Source organism: Eriocheir sinensis, chromosome 26, assembly GCF_024679095.1.
Source record: "Eriocheir sinensis breed Jianghai 21 chromosome 26, ASM2467909v1, whole genome shotgun sequence".
In the NCBI taxonomy this organism is placed as follows: domain Eukaryota; kingdom Metazoa; phylum Arthropoda; class Malacostraca; order Decapoda; family Varunidae; genus Eriocheir; species Eriocheir sinensis.
In genome coordinates this window covers 7,943,540-7,960,471 of record NC_066534.1, presented here as the reverse complement: position 1 = coordinate 7,960,471, position 16,932 = coordinate 7,943,540, and the positions used below count along the sequence as shown (strand labels likewise).

The 16,932-nt window shown below is 41.2% G+C and overlaps 1 protein-coding gene across 3 annotated transcripts in view; it reads left to right on the top strand.

The window, feature by feature from the left end:
* Positions 1–2,314: 2,314 nt before the first annotated feature.
* LOC127003736 (integrator complex subunit 3-like) overlaps positions 2,315–16,932 on the top strand; it is a 141,927-nt gene continuing 127,309 nt past the window's right edge. For all 3 annotated transcript variants that reach the window (XM_050870701.1, XM_050870702.1, XM_050870700.1), the window contains exon 1: positions 2,315–2,500. In XM_050870701.1, coding sequence (XP_050726658.1) covers positions 2,426–2,500 — 75 coding nt within the window. In that variant the 5' untranslated portion in view covers positions 2,315–2,425. The remainder of the gene's footprint in view (positions 2,501–16,932) is intronic.

Below are 16,932 nucleotides of genomic sequence, written 5' to 3'. Positions count from 1 at the left end.
CTGCCATTATTTAACATTTGTTGTATTTTTTAGTTATTTACATTTATTTCTTCTTTCAATTAATTACTGGTTTGTTTATTAATATTACGTAAACATTCATTCATTCTAAAATATTTGTAGGAGGGCAAAACAAAAACAAGTCACATTTATACATTTTATTACACATACTATCATACATATTACCACACATATTATCACACACGGTATTTACTCGCCCACAACTCTGTCCTGCCAGGCCACTGCTCCCCGGGTGTTGTAGTAGTTCATGAGATAGGCGCGGATATTCTAGGGGTCTACCATAGCTCTCGGGTTCCGCAGAGGGTCGAGTTGCGAGAGACGAGGTGGGCTGTTCAGCTGCCGGTGAAGAAGTGTGTTGCACCCTCCTCCTCCTCCCCGGATTCCCGTGCTTTTATATGCCACAAGGGCATCAGATGATCAGCTGTCAGAAATCTTGGCACTGTCGGAGAATTGTCCCCGACATGTCACCGGCACTTAGGGGACATACGAAAACAATGCGGAGACTTGTCGCCAATTATTCCGCGACAAAAAAAAAAACGTTAAAATTTCAGATTTTGAACTCGGCGACATGGACGCCGAATAGTCGGCGACATGTCTCCGAATTGTCTTGAGCATTCGCCGACATGTCGCCGAATGGCCACGAACTATAAGAATCTTGGTCATGTCGGCGAACCGGTCGCCGAATTTTTTCACGAACTGATTCGGCGACAAGTTAGTGGCCAAAATTCGGCAGTGTATTTGGGGCTTTAGTCTCCTTGTTCCCCTTGGAACTGGCAGGTCAGTTAGTATCATGGAGGTAGGAAAGATCCTACCTCCATGGTTAGTATTGGGAGTCAGCGCCATGGATAACTATTGGTCGTGGTTCACGTTTAGGTTCGGTATTTTTGGAAAAGAATATATATATATATATATATATATATATATATATATATATATATATATATATATATATATATATATATATATATATATATGAGGTGGGTGGAGTTGGTGTAAAGGACAGTTTGAAATACACCACAATATGAATATATAGCCTACACACACGACATTGAAACATTATGGAGTATGTATATTAACAATGATTTTTGTTCCCTGTTTTTTTTTAAACTAAAGAGAGAGAGAGAGAGAGAGAGAGAGAGAGAGAGAGAGAGAGAGAGAGAGAGAGAGAGAGAGAGAGAGAGAGAGAGAGAGATGGGGAGATAAGGATCGAATGATAAAATAAAAGGATATTTGTTCAAAGGGAGAAAACCCGGTTTTTAAGAGTGTTCTCGCGTCGAGGATACAAGGCAAGATGGGAAGGAATAGGCAACATGAGTGGGAACTTTTATCTAATATTCGAAGAGGACATCCTGCCAGCGACACAGGACAGCCAGCCAAGCACGGTGCGGCGCTGCACACACACACACACACACAGCACTCCCCTGGGAGGCACTGGGCCTCAACCGCGTGGCTCGCGTGATGCTCGATATTTAATAAAGGATTAGGTCATTATAGTTGCTTCCAGACCTTGATAATGGTATAGAATTACACCACGCGGTATAGGGCAGCTTGTGGGGACCTATTCTGGGCATGTGTTGAAAGTGTGTGAGTTAGGGGGGGCTACGAGCGTTGTGTTGGGATGAGGCAACGCAGCAAGCAACACACAGAGCTGGAAATGCATGTTTTGAATGTATTTGACATCAGGCGTTACATGACCACGCAGTAACACCTATAAAAGTTGGTGAGCCACGATTTCGTCCGAGGCAGTCACTAACTCTGCTATTCGCGACACGAATTAGAAACTAGAAGAGGTGATACAACTGAACAAGATCCAGCGTGAAACTGATTACGCGTAGCCTCCCGCCGTGGGTCTCCGGGTAACTGGCACAGACAGTAAAGAGGAGGGAGAAAAAGGAAGGTTGAAGTAGCTAAGGGTCTCGCAGGTGCAGCCATGTGCCGAGGAGTTGTCTAGCCATGATTTTCTTGCCCACAAGACGCCATGCCTGAAATGATCTTGAAAAACGGACCAGTTACAGCAACTTGAGAAATGCCATTGAGTTGATTTACCACTGAGTTAACCTATTCAAAAGCAGGAAAGAAATGGAACCATAATTCTCAAACGCTTCTCCGCTTACACACTCACATTCGACTGGGTTTTCGTAGGAGTTTGGGGCATTTTCAGAGGTGTCTTTATGATCCTGGTGGTAGTTTGACCCTTCTTCTGCACCATGAACGTGGGAAAACACTCATAAAAACCCGATTTATCTCCTTTTCGGCCCTTGGAAATAGTTGACATGGGAGATGGAAGCGTCTGAGAACCTCGTCCTGTGTATTCCGCCGCGCCATGGCTGCTGTGACGGCCGTGTGGAGCACAGTGCTGCGGACTTTTCGGGATTTCGTGCGGAACTAAGACGATTATGCCCTCAAAATGACCAACGAGAGGCCTATAACATCCCGGTTGTTCACCACGTCCGTTGTAGAGGGCCGGATTGAGCTCGATGAGGTAAAAATGGGCAATGTGTGTGTGTTGAGGCGGCATCATGGCGAACAGCTGATCATGTCAACACCTCAGACCTCCGCCTCGCCTATTTATCCTTTTTATTTATTTCTCCATCTCCTGCACTTTATTTATTGCTCTATGTCTATCTCTGTCGTCCTATTAATTTATTTCTCTATCTATCATCATGGCGACTGGGGACAGCTGATCATGTCAACACCTCAGACCTCTGCCTCGCCTATTTATCCTTTTTATTTATTTTTCCACCTCCTGCACTTTATTTATGTTGTCTATCTATCATCTTCTTTATTTATTTATCTCTCCTGCACTTTATTTCTCTATCCTGCACTTTATTTATGTATTTATCATTATTTATTTCTATCTCCCCCACTCTGTATTTCTCTATGTCTATCTCTGTCGTCCTATTTATTTATTTCTCTATCCTGCACTTTATTTCTGTATTTATATCATCCTATTTATTTATTTCTCCATCTTTTGCACTCATTTTCCTTATGTCTGAATCTTATCATCATATTTATTTATTTCTCCGTCTCTTGCGCTCCATTTATTTCTGTCTATTTCTATCGTCCTATTTTTTTACTTCTCTATATCTATCATCATGGCGACTCAGGGAACAGCCGATCATGTCAACATCCAAGACTTCCGCCTCGCCTATTTATCCTATTTATTTTTTTCTCTAGCTCTCGCACTCTTCTAACATACAGTCTACTTTGGGCGAATGAAATAATACATGCTAGTCAGAGGGGCCACTTTGGGGTCAGGTAGTGGAGCTTAGTATCACGCCGTAACCCTAATATTGTAAACATATTCTATAACATATTACACTTCTCTAAGCAATATTGAATGGTGAACTATCGGGTATTGGGGCCGAAAACCCTGGTGCATGCGCATATTGTCTAAATTACTGAGGGTTGGGAGGAATAGTTTAGTAACCCTTTATTTATCTAGTTGACCCCTCACCCTCATGGAATAGAGTAGGGAGCAGGGTGATATTGAAAAAATTGGGGTGTTTTCAGTGGATTGCTTTGGTATATAGGTGTTAGGCAAGTCATCCAGGTTGGTCTAGGAAGGGTTGGGGTTATGCTTGTGTGGTGGTGCATGGCTGGGGGAGGTGTGTGGCTAGTAATGTGAGTATAAACACTGAGGTGGCTTCAAAACTTGTGCCTTGGTTAGGTTATTGTATGGAGGAAGTGATGGGCTAAGACTCTATTTAGTGGGTGTGCTAACAGGTCTGTGATGGTGTTTGGCTGTGGCAGTGTCATAGAAATGCAAATCACACAGCTTAACCCTTTCCATCCGTGATGCAGACATCGGCGTCACAGTATGGAAAGGGTCAAGAGGAAATGGAAGAGGATTAATCCTCTTCTAAACCTCTCAATCTTCCTCTAAAATTCCTCTTAAGCCTCTTCCATTTCCTCTTAAGATGTTTAGAAGAGGATTAAGAGGAAATGGAAGAGGATTAAGAGGTTTAGAAGAGGACTGACCCTTTCCATACGGTGACGCCGTCGGACGCCCGTCGTCGTCGCCGGAGTGAAAGGGTTAAAAGATTGTCCACTAGCTATTATGGAAAAAAAGATAGCCAACGCATAAGGTTAATACTGACGTGGTGTATTTATTTCTCTGCATGCAGTGCAGTAACTGATAGTTCGTGGAAAACTTGAGAAACTTTAAATATTGATATATAAAGTTAATTGGCAGGGTGGGGGGATCAGATCAAGCTAGGTTAGGTCAGGTTAGGTTACAGTAGTTAAATTTAGTTTTGTTCGATTTGCAAAGTTTAATTGTTAATGAGAATTACATGTGATAAACTGTGCTGTGTTGTTGTCAGTGGTGGCGGAGAAGGCTACCCTCATCGCCATAATCCCTAGTTCACCTCCTTTTGTTAACTGCCAGGATATTGATGCAAACTTGGCATCACTCTTAAATGTGGATTTTTTAAAAAAATTATTTGTTAAATAGCAACTCAGGGTGAAGATTGGTTAACCCGTGTGCTGCGATTGGTACGACTTTGGCTTTCACTGGTAGCTTGATAACATATAGTCCCATGTCTTTCTCTGCTTATGTGGTGGAGAGTGGAGTGTTTCCCATGTGGTATGGGTATGCTGGCTGTCCCCTCCCAAGGTGCAGGACTTTACATTTTTCTTCATTGAATTGTGGAACACACTTTTTGATCCATTCCTGTAGCTTAATTAGTGAGGTCTTCTGGTAGGAAATTCACAGTCAACGGGTTAAATTAATGCTCCTTTATCATGTCTCTTACCTTGCAAAGTACTTTTCTGTTGTCATGTATGTGTTCTGCTAACCATCAGACCTCTCAAACAACTGTATGAAAGAGCGTAAAGATGAAAACAAGTGTTAAAATAGCCTTGAAAGTTGCATGCAAACCCATGTGGTTGTGGGAGGCTGAGTTGCCCAGTGCAGTGAAATGTGGAAATAGAGGGATCGAGGGGAGTGAAGCCCCTCACTAGGGGGTCCATATATATTCACATCCCGACTACTCTGTGAGACTGATTTGAAATATATTACCTGCATAGTCCGTCAACACCAATTCCAGCTATACGGGCATGTGGCATGTTACCCAGAAGCTGATCCTGCTCATTTGGTTGTCTCTGTAAGAGACAACCCTGAGTGGAGGAGGCCAAGGGGATGCCCATGAAGTTCTTGGATTGAGCAAGTCAATAGATTCTTCCAGTGGGTACTTAGGAGTTAGGATGGGAAGGGGTCCTGCATGGAGACTCGCCCAGAGGGCCCTCTAGGCTTGGTGTCATGGGGTGGGTGAGACGATGCACTCCTCGGTGTATGCCTCCATTGATTGAATGATTGATTAGTGTCTCTGAAGGGGTGTGAGCAGGGCAAGGCCCCCTCGTAGGTAAGAGCCTATTTAATTTTATCTGTGGTGATCTGTGGGTTTTAGAACTGTGGGACACTAGGGGCTACACTGTCGCCTGTGGCCGCTTTTTTTTAATTTTTTTCCAGCCTGTGGCACCGGTGTGGCGTCAAGGCTTGTACCATTGTTATAGTCCAACTGCTTTGCTTACATACACGGGTGGATGAATTTTGGCACAGTATCATGTCTATTGTCAACTGCTTGTCATACAAGGGGTGCAGGTTATCTTATTTATCACATTTACCAACATACAAGAGGTGCAGGCTATGTCATTTATCACATTTACTGACATACAAGAAGTGCAGGATCAAACTCACATTTCAAGCATTTTTCAAATTCAAAACATGCGTGATCATTTACTTTTATAAAAAATAAAAATAAACTTGGGTGGGACAATGTCGGTAAATGTGATAAATGAGATAACCTGCACCCCTTGTATATCTGTAAATGTGATGAGATAACCTGCACCCCTTGTGTGTTGGTAAATGTGAGAAATGAGACAACCTGCACCCCTTGTATGACGAGCAATTGACAATTGACACGATACTGTGCCGAAATTCATGCAAACAAAGCGGATGGACTATAACAAGGGTACAAGACTTGACGCCACAATGGTAAGCTTTCTTAGTAAGGCCTGATGGTTGGCCCTAGCCTGTTGTGGCGCAGGCAGGTGTTTATAGTGCTGCCATCCTGCTTGACTCATGCTGTCCTCCGGAGCTCATCATTGACCCTCTCTTTTAACCCGAGAACGTTGGCAGACCCTTTTCAGGGCTTTCACGAGTCATGGCTGTGGTATGGTGGACCCTAAAAAGGGCTCACTATAAAACACCTAATTCGAGCTAATTGTAGGTGGTGGTGGCATAGCGCAACCCACCATGAATGCCCTAGGTCATTGTGGTGGGTGAGTGATCTTGAGGTGGGCTTTTTTGTCATAGGTGGTGCTGTAAGGTCATGGCATATTGAATTAGCTATCCATACAGTAACCACTTGTCAAATTTTCTATAGTAGACAACAAGCAACTCGACTAGATGCCACGCGTCACGGGACTGTATTTTGTAACAAACACCACTCAAAAAGAATGGAGTTTGAGTAAAAGTAAATATTTTTAACGGCTTTATGGTTATGAGAGGAGTACTCTGATGTACGTTTCGTGCTCTTTTCTTAGTCTCAAAATGCAGTGTAATTTTGTCGTTTCTTGGCCACTTCTCAGCTTTCCCATAGCCGAAGCCCACGGGTTAAAGAGATAATCTAGAGTGTGAATTGATAGGTGGTCTTCTGGACAGCATGTAGGTAGTATTTGGCCACTCGGCGGTGACTGAAAAATCCCTGCTTGTGGCACTGGGCAGGGTGTGAACCCGCATCGTCCTGGACACCGCCGTCATGCTATCCACTCTGTCACCACCTACCCCTAATGGGTTCCTACACATATTTCATAAATATTTTCTCAGTTCTTTAGATTTCTACATCATATTCTGTGGTTTTCTGGGAGATTTAAAGGTTAGTAAAAACATATGAGAAAAAATGAGCAGTTGATTAAGGGAAGGATCCACCTCTTTTCACAAAAAAACCTGAGGGTCTTGATTTTGATACATATTATGAAGAATATTACCCAGATTGTGTAATTTTTTTCTTTTATGTTTTATTTTTATTTTTTTTTATTTTTATTGAAGTCCTCCGTCATTTCTGCACCAATTCTTTTTGTCCTTTGCACACAAAATACTTTATAACCTTTCTAACAAAGTAAAAAATTGTTAAAATCTTTTCATTTAATTGCAAAAATAAAATTATGAGAAAATTTGCAGTCTGAACTGTATTGTAACTGTATTAGATATGCAAAAGAAAATTAATATTGGTAACTTAGTTCTATAACATGTTTAGTTCTAAACCCTAAAGTTTTATGGCAGTCGCTCAAAAACTGAAGGAGATGCATTACAGTGGTTCCTTGTGATTCGAACGCCTTTCAATTCGAACAATTCCCAATTCAAACACATTTATCAAACAAATTTTGTCCTCCAGTTCGAATGTGTGTCATAGTTTGAACACAAACAAACGGCTGCAGACGAAGCCACCAGTGTAGCCAGGTCGATGAATGTGATACTGTGGACTCCAGCCTCAAAAACCGCCAACCAGCGACTGCCATTTTTCCCCGCACACTCCCTTGAAAAATAGCCCAATTGTGCGGGATAACAATGTGTATAGCAGTAGTATATACCACTACTTCAGGTAAAATGACACCGGTCAGGAAGAAAATTAAGTGACTTAATGCCTGTACCTAAACAAACTAGTGAATGGCTGTACATCAAACCTGGCAACACGCACAAGACACGCTATGTTTCCTTAGTAGACAGGGATCATTGAGGTAAGACAGACCTTCTTCATAAAACTGTTTAAGTGGGGCGGCTACGGGGCATTTTTCGAGGAATAAATTTAAAATTGAATAAGTAGAGGTTTTTAGCTCAAAAGACCCTTGAAAGGGTAAATTGCTGTGTGGTGGAGTTTGTTTTCATAAAATTAAAACCCCTCCCCACTGGAGACCATTTTTAAATGCCCCGCACTGTTGTGTCATAGCCAGACATACGCGTCAACATATGCAGTATCATTCAGTGCTTGCATATACGTAAAATTGCATTAGAATATTTTTTTCTCAGTAAATTTTGCCACTTGTGATCCTCATATTCTGCACAGCCCGCTGAGCTGGGAGAAGGGAGGAAGCGGCGAGCCACTCGGCACAGCAGTGCCTCTCACGACACAAACGAGCGAGGTGCGTTGTAATTTTCCCTCCACTCTAGCCAAAAAAATGTCCTTACAAATGATTTTACAAGTGCATGGCAACCAGAAAAAGCTACAAACACTGTTCAAGAGACAGAATTGCCCAGTACGGTCATGCAGGAACACCTTGACCTTCTGACACCCTCACATTTGATTGATTTAAACATTTTTATAAAGGGGGACCAGATGCCTTATCATTCTCCAGTAAGTCAACAAGGTACACACAGTAATATGTGAAAATTTCATGCCAATCAGATTAATACAAATGGCAAGACAGGGAGAAAGAAAAAAAATCTTTAGGAGCCAATATCTCAAAAAGTAGTTTTTTACACTTAAAAAAATTTCACAAAATTGGTAAAATGTCTGACCGACTTTTGTTAGGTATCATTTAAAACTACAACTAAAGGACAATTTTTGCCCGCTATAAAATTTCAAAAAATGTCAAAAGAAAACGGGACACAGAGTGGAGAAAATTACAAGTGACAAAAAATTGTAATTATATTTTTTCGAAGACAAAACCAAAAATTTTCTAGCTAGGAAATGTAGATAGGTAAACAAAGTTTCTATGGTATTTTTTTCAGAGATTAACTGAAAAATAAATTGTGAAACAAAAAAGAAAAAAAAAAAGAAAAATACGCTTTGTTTGAGTCTCTCCTAAACTTCACCTGAATTTAATGAAATTCACAGAATATCATACCTTTACACCTACAAATAACATACTAAAACTTCAAAGCTATTGGACGAACCATATGCGCAGGAGGACCCCCCGTAGCCGCCCCCTTTAACTTTGTTTGATAAACAAACAATTTATGGATAATACTGAAAATATATTGAAAAAAATGTTATTATTCTATATTTACAAGTGCCTGTTTTTCTATATTTGCACTTATCTTTTAACATTCTTACTTTACATATGAGTTCAACAAACACTGAAGCACATTCAAGTTTGAAATTTCACACTTCCTTAGGTTTTAAAAATACATATATTAGAATATTACAACAACTAGACTTATGATGAAGAAGGATAAAGAAATATGATGCATGAACTTTATGCCCATTACCCTTCTGAATGTTGATGTCTCTGCCATGCTTGTTTACATCTCAAAGCAGTGCTGTCGAGTCTATAAGACAGACCAATTCTGGTAGGTCCCAGCAAATATTAAGTGTTTTAAATGTATTTATATATTAGTGATCTGGCCACAGGGCATAACATAAACCCATAAAAATGTTTAAAAAAATATGAGGATTTTGGGGCCTGGAACGGATTATTTTTTTCTACATTGATTTCAATGGGATAAATTGCTTCCTAATTTGAAACTTCTCAATTCGAACAGCCCAAATGAACCAATTACGTTGGAATCACGAGGTACCACTGTATATGTATTATCCCTAATTTTGAGAAAACGGCGATTAAAGATTTTTTTGGTGTGTCTTAGCAATCAAATAGAGTTATAATGTCCCAGATGTGTTATCATATGATTCTTAGGGTTTATTAATCACATATCAATGCATTTATCTAATGATGTGACTCCTGGTTCCCCCTTTCAAAGGTATTAATCACTTTAGGGCAAAGGTATCATGAGGCTCCAAATTGTTAATTTTTGCCCGGTTTGACCTTCAAAACTCGCCTGGTATATACATTGCTTACAGTGTCATCTACTTTTCTTTTTTTTGCTTTTGGTTGGAGTGGTAGTTCTTTTTCGCTCTCTGTGTTTCAACCCTTTTCTATATTGATGTTTGTTCCCTTGTAAGTAGATGACACTTGTCATGGACAAAATTGTGTTTTATCACTCACTTGAGTGGCAAATCTCACTCTTAAGTATGCTGCATACTTGACTTTCATGCATTTCAACCATACTTTTGAATGCAACGATTGGTTTGATGGTTGTGGTGGTGGTGAGGCGCTTGAACTTGAAAGTGTTGGCGCGTCGTTGTTATTTGCGTTTTCCTTGTATAAGCTGCCATTCGTCCGTTCTTTTCCACATGCCGTTTCCACTTTGACATGATGTTGGTGAAAGGCTTCAGGGCAATAGTAAATGTTCTAATGCCTTAGCAAGAGCTCCTGAAGGATGGTTGCAGTGTAAACAAGGCTGTCCTCCCTCAGGCACCTATTCATTTGAGTTGGAGGTAGGAAAGCCATGGTGGGCAGGGGAGAGGTTACCAGAAGCATGAGAATACATTGGTATGTGATTATTTTATCGTATTTATTGAAAAAATTGTTACAAAATGATTCCTGCCACCCGCACTAGGACTGGCTCATCATGCTCACTTATTAGGCATTTAAACTCAGGCTTTGTGGGACATTTAAATTTACCCCCCAAAAATAAAGTTGCCATTTGATAGCTTATGCAGAAATGGTCATGCCAGAGCATTTAACTTATTTTCAATATATTTCAACTAAATTCTTAAAATAGGGTGGCTGATCCTTCCTGGGGTTAAGTAGGAAATGAAATATCAGCACATTATCAAAACTAATCTTTGCCCAACTTGAGTTTATCTGGGGCTAATGTCCTATTATGTTATCTTCAGAAGTCAGTAATTACTAGAACTTGTGTAAAGAACCGTTGAAGTGGCTTACCACTCATGTCAGCCAAGATATAGATTTCAATACTCCTTAAAGTTTTAGTCAACTTTACTTGTGTAGGATTAGAAAAATTGGTATTTATCTAGTTTTACACCTGCTGCACTGGAGTTTGGTACTTTTTTAATAATTTTTTTGTACTATTCATTTACCTTTTCTCTGTTGAAATGTCTGAATGAAGGGTCATTCTCTCACCTGTTAGGAAATGATGTTATTTCTGGTCAGATTCAAATTAGAGAGGATGAGGTGGGGCAAAGCTCCCCTCCTCCCCAATTATGAGGTGATATTAGGTTTGTTTAGATTTGTTTAAGTTATTTTAGGTAAATGTTTGTGATATGCCTTGAAATTCGCTGTTTTCAATATGGCAGTTGAGGTGGCAGCATAGTCACCCTTCTTATAGCCTTCTGAAGGGTTAAATGTTTATGTTTTCTCATTTTGGTGTCTTGTGTGGATGAAACTTTCATTTCTGGTGGATTTTTATGTGTTTGCTATTAATTTGTGGTATTCTTAGCAAAGATCAGTTTGGGAGAAGGGGTAGGGAAATTCAGAAAACATAATTCCTGCAGGGAATAGTGAAACACACAAAACCTCAGTAATAAACAGTTTCATACACCTTTATGAGACAGGTGAAGTTATAGATATTTACTGAAAACTTGATTAGCAAACTAATGTAAATAGCATGATATTGCATTTCATGCCAGAAAGAGTAAGAATGACACATTCATATCTAGACTGTAGTACTGCTTACCTAAGCTTAACTCATTGTACAGTGAGGCAAATGGTAGTCCGAGTTATGATGGGGTTTTGGACTGACAGGCTGGTCGTAAGTTGAATTGGTTGTATTTTGAAATTTACATTAGCAAATAAGAAAAAATATTATTTGAATGTCCCGCTGCGTTCCTGTTCCTCCAACCCTCTCCCCTAACCCATCTCTCTCCTCATGATCTCCCCCTGCCCCAGCCTTGTGACTGGTTGACCCTTTAGCCATGCATCGCTGTGTTATGTTATGAAATTAAGCTACCAAGTTATGCCAAGATGTTGGCGTAAGCCAAATGCCCTACGAAGTAGTTGTGTGGAGGGTTGTGTTGGCGGAGGAGGGCCACTGTTTGTAAATAAACAACACATTGTAGCTATATGAGTGGCCAGGATCACCTCTGCTGCATCTTCTTACCTTCTGTGATTGTTTCATTCAAGTATGATTGGTTTCCAGTCAAAAGTCACTTATAAGGGCTGCTGTGGGAATACAGTCATACCTCGGTTTACGAGTTTAATTCACTCCAGAATTTTGCTTGCAAATCAAAACACTTGTAAACCAAAATGAATTTTCCCCTTTGAATTAATGTGAATCCCACTAATGCGTCCCGTATCCCAAAAAATATTAACATAATATTATTTTACATATTTTATACAGAATAAAAGTAATTTTACTAACAAATAGCAATGATTAATATAGATACAGGTTGAGAATCCTTTATCCGAAATTCCAAAATCAAAAGTTTTTTGAATGCTGACATGATGCGTCACAAATGGAAAATTTCACAAAATGATGGGAAGGTTCCACCATGTACAGCTGTTGTGTGCTGCAGGGTTGCCAGGTCTGCGGTTTATCCGCACAATTGGGCTTGGGCGGGAACACAGTTCACGGCCTGGCAACTCTGGTGCTGGTATGCAGTAGTTTGTCGTCAGCAGTTGTCACAGTGGCACTTTCGCTCATTACTCATTGTGATTACTGCGTGTTGTGTGGTCTGTGGTGTAAAGATATTGTTGAAAATGTCAAAAGGGCCTGCATATTCTGTATTCTGAAAAAATCTGAAATCTGCAACACCTTCAGTCCCAGGAATTTTGGATAAGGGATTCTCAACCTGTAATATAGTATAACAATATAAACATAAATAATATAGTGCTGAAAACACAAAGATTGCACATCAGAGCACAAACCTAAGCGGACACGAGCACGCGGGTGCTACCTCTGCGAGTGTACAATGCGGACTGAAGGCGGTGTCACCCTGGACGTTTTCCTCCAATCGTTGGAGCTAGGAGCAACCACTGTTGCACGTACATCCGACCGGGAGTGAGTTGTTGGTTTGTGTAAACACTCCTGTCCTTCCGTCTTTGATGCCATGATATTACCCACAACCGCTTCTTCCTTCCATTTAAGTGTAGCAACGAGTCCATAATTTGAGTAGCAGCAGCACAAAGCACAACAGCTGTTACTTTTACAAATGACACCATTTGGATACAGGTCGATTGGTTTGTTTACGTTGTGGATACAGGCTGACCATGTTCGTGTGTGACACACACCCAGAAAAGTTGGAGTTGTTTTCCTTCAATGCGGTTGGAGGAAAAATGCCTAGTGTGACACCAGCTTGAGACCCCATTCCCAATGTCTTCCGCTCTGAGCATTCTCGTCTTTTGGCGAAGAAAAGGAACCCACTCTCGCATCTTCGAGTTGTACAAATAGGATGCTCGTACACCTAGTCACCACTCATAAACCAAGGCATTTTTAGTTATTTTGTTTTGCTTGTAAATCAAAACGCTCGTAAACTAAGGCACTCGCAAACTGAGGTATTACTGTATTGTGAGGAGGCTGTTGTTGTGGGCTGCCATTTTGCTAGCCAACTGGTGTCTGCTAGATGTAGCAGTAAGCTTGTATAGCAGACTGTAATCGTATAAACTGATAAAGTTGCGACTAGCGAGATCAGCATGAGTAGTATTTATAGCTTGAGTTCCAAAGGCTATTGAGGAGGAAGCGTGGGTGGGCTGGCCCAGCCCACCCATCGTTCTTCCCTTCTGCCCTACCCAAGCCCCAGTGGGTCAGCATGTGAGGATGGCGGTGGGGTGAGGGTGGGGAGGTGTGGGAGTGCTGTGTAATCAAATTGCTGCTCTACCTACATCAGGATATTTGAAATGTCAACCCATTACTTAATCAAGTATTACAATTATTATAGGCCTGGTTGTAAGTGCGAGCAGTCACGTACATTATAACTCGAGAACTGTCTGTATGGGGGTAAAACTGTAGAAAAGTATTAAAGGGAATGTTTATGGATTGACAGCTGCTAGTTTACCTCTGCGGGAGTAGAGCTGTGTTTCACCTGATCACGACTGCTGGGGATATATTACTTTACACCTTTATTTGTGTGTGTCCAGATATTCACCTAATTCTGACACCAGTTTTATGCCGTTTGGTCTAACGTTCTGATCAACACTTTCATGACTGTGACTGTGGTGGTGGTGATGGCAACAGCAGCAAGGATAAGGAAGTCCTTTCATCACTTCCACAAGGGCTCTTTTTTTTATTTCCCCCCACACACACACATCAAAGAGAGAGAGAGAGAGAGAGAGAGAGAGAAAGAGAGAGAGAGATGCCATTACTGGAAGTCAATTGGAGAAGTGGCAACAATGAAAAGGGAGGGTGCTTTGTCACACCTGCCACTTCAGAGTTGCCAGCCTTTAGATCTAGCATACACCAGTTGACAAGTTTCAACTGCATTTGGTTCACCCCTTAGCCCCTATGATTTCCTGCTCATGTTGGGGGGGAGCCAAACCACTGTTGCTCAGCTGATTGCAAACAAAATGGTGTCCCGCAACAACAGCCCCCCCACAGTATTCCCGCAGCAGCCTCTATAGGTGACCGTTTACTGGAAATAGCAATCATAGTTGAACGAAACATTCCTAGAAGGTAAGAAGATGCAACAGAGGTGTCAATGGCCACTCATATAACTACATGTCTTTTGTTTACAAACACTCCCCTCACAACACAAACCCCTGCACAGATGGCATTTAGCTACTGCCGCCATCTTGGCAAAACTTGTTGTTCCATTGCGTAATGTTGCACTGTATTGTGTGGCTAAGGAGTCACCTGAATGAAGGGCTGGGGTGAGGCAAGCACATGAAGACAGTGGCAGGGTAGGGGGAGATGGTAGAGGGCACGGAAGCTCTGCTCTATCTGGTGGAATAAAGCAACTTAAATAAAAAATAAATAAAAATAATGCAAATTTCAACTTACAACTGACCTGTCAGTCCCAAACCCTGTCGTAACTTGAGGACTACCCAAATATGTTTTCCAATTCTTTTCCTACTCCCATATGCTACTGCATGTAAGAGCCTTGTCTGCCCCTGCATGGAGTATGTGTCCCGTGTGTTGGGGAGTTCCACCAACGCAGCTTTTATGGACAGCTGAGTCAGGCTTTTTGCCTCAACTCCCCTCCTCTTACTGACTGCCTTATACCCCCCCCAAAATTCTGCCTCTGTATTGTTTCCTTTTATCTTTTAATGTTATTTTCATTCTAACTGCTCTTTAGATATGCTAACAGCATGAATCTACTTTTCCTACAGCCCCACTACAGATCACTTTCTACATATGATAAGTATTTGTTTTCTCATATTGTGGGTAGAGTCCCTTTATAGAGAGAGTCCCGACATAGGCGGCCCTGTGTATAAGGTTGCTGGGCGCCATTGTTGGCCCTTTGAGCACCGCGCCGACTTTGAACTGAGGTATTAAAACCATAATTTTACCTATTTTGGAAGTGGATTCGGCTGCTTTTTAATGTAACAGTGCCTTGCTGCCTAGCCTTCGGCTGTAGCAACATTCCACAGAGGGGATACAAAGTTTAAAAATTAACTGCAAGGCCGCTGAGAAGACACCGGTGTGCTAACACTCAATCGTCTTGGGAGGAAACCATCGGTTATGACATCAAGACACACACACTGCCATTGTGCGTGTCTTGCTGTCATAACTGCCCTCCCTTTGTACTGTCTATGGAACTCATTGTGAGAGAGGCACAGCTACAAGGACTGAAACAATCGTTCACATCAGGTCCAGACATCGAAGCTAATAAGGGAAGCTGTGGCCCTTATGGCCAAAATTATTGGATGTGATCTCTCCCACAGGGCTCTAGCTGTTATTACAGACTCACATACATATGGACATTTCACAGTCTCATCAAGGCCACAGTCTAATAGACTAGACGTGTTACAAGAGTTTAGATGAACAGATCGAAGCTAGCTTTTGGTGAGCCATACCTGTCTTGGTAAAACTCTAGAATCACACCCAACTCACTCTAAAAAGTTAACATACTATTTTTCTTTATATTATATTTGCTAATCATCACTTTGGTAACCGTTTCCATTATTATTACTCATTTTTGAGATTTTAAAATGCCGGGAAATATTACTATTTCAGCGGTGATAGGTTAGGTTACTACTTGTATTTGCTTATGTGAAGGGTCTTCAGCTAGAAACTCCTTTAGGTTGGGTTATCAGTCCATCTTTATTTAATAGCCTAATTTATTAGTTTGCACAGCCTTCATTTTCATGGGTACCAATGTCATTATAATATGTTGAAGACATTTTCCTACAATATTCTCTAAACCGATTTTGACCCTCAAGCAAAATGAAACATGTTTACATGGCCTTAGTATTTTACTGAATTATTTTTCAATCAACAATAAGTCTCAATTAAATTAAATTAAATCAAATGTTATTGAAATTGATAATTTATCTTCCAATACCTTGGAATGGCACAAAATTTATTGCAGCAACTACATCCTAAAATGTGTGTGTGTGTGTGTGTGTGTGTGTGTGTGTTAACACAATAAAAATAGCAGCACGGCAAGTAATGGAATCAGGGCCCCTCCACCCCACATAAGTACTTTGCACTAATTTTCTCCCCATATGCTAAAGTTTTCAGCAAGCAGGTAACGAAAAAGAAGCAAAGTGCCTTAATTTGCATTGATGGAGCCTGGGAAGTGTGTCAGCCACGTGGCCCATGACAAGTATATCAAGGCGCATGACGTCCAGGAGGTAGCGTCCCTTCCTGCAGGCAAGGTTCAGGCGATGAAGGGATATGTAGGCGAGAGAAAGACTTCCCCAACTGCTGCTGATAATGTTTTACAGCGATAAGCATTGTTAAATCCATCCATCACAGCAGCAACACTAAAAGAGAAGCAGACTTGTGTGAAGTCTCTCGATACCCTCTGAGCGCTGCCGCCTTTCAAGGTTGTCAGCAGCAGCCTGCCTTGACACCCCTATATCACAGGCTGCGTGGGTTACTGAGTGCCTATACTGAGACAGTGGCTGATCGTAAGGCTAATAATTATCTCCTGTCACCTTATGGCACATTGCAACGGCTGGTGACCAAATTATGGTAAAGTTTAATGGCGTAATGGTGGGTTGGCGACA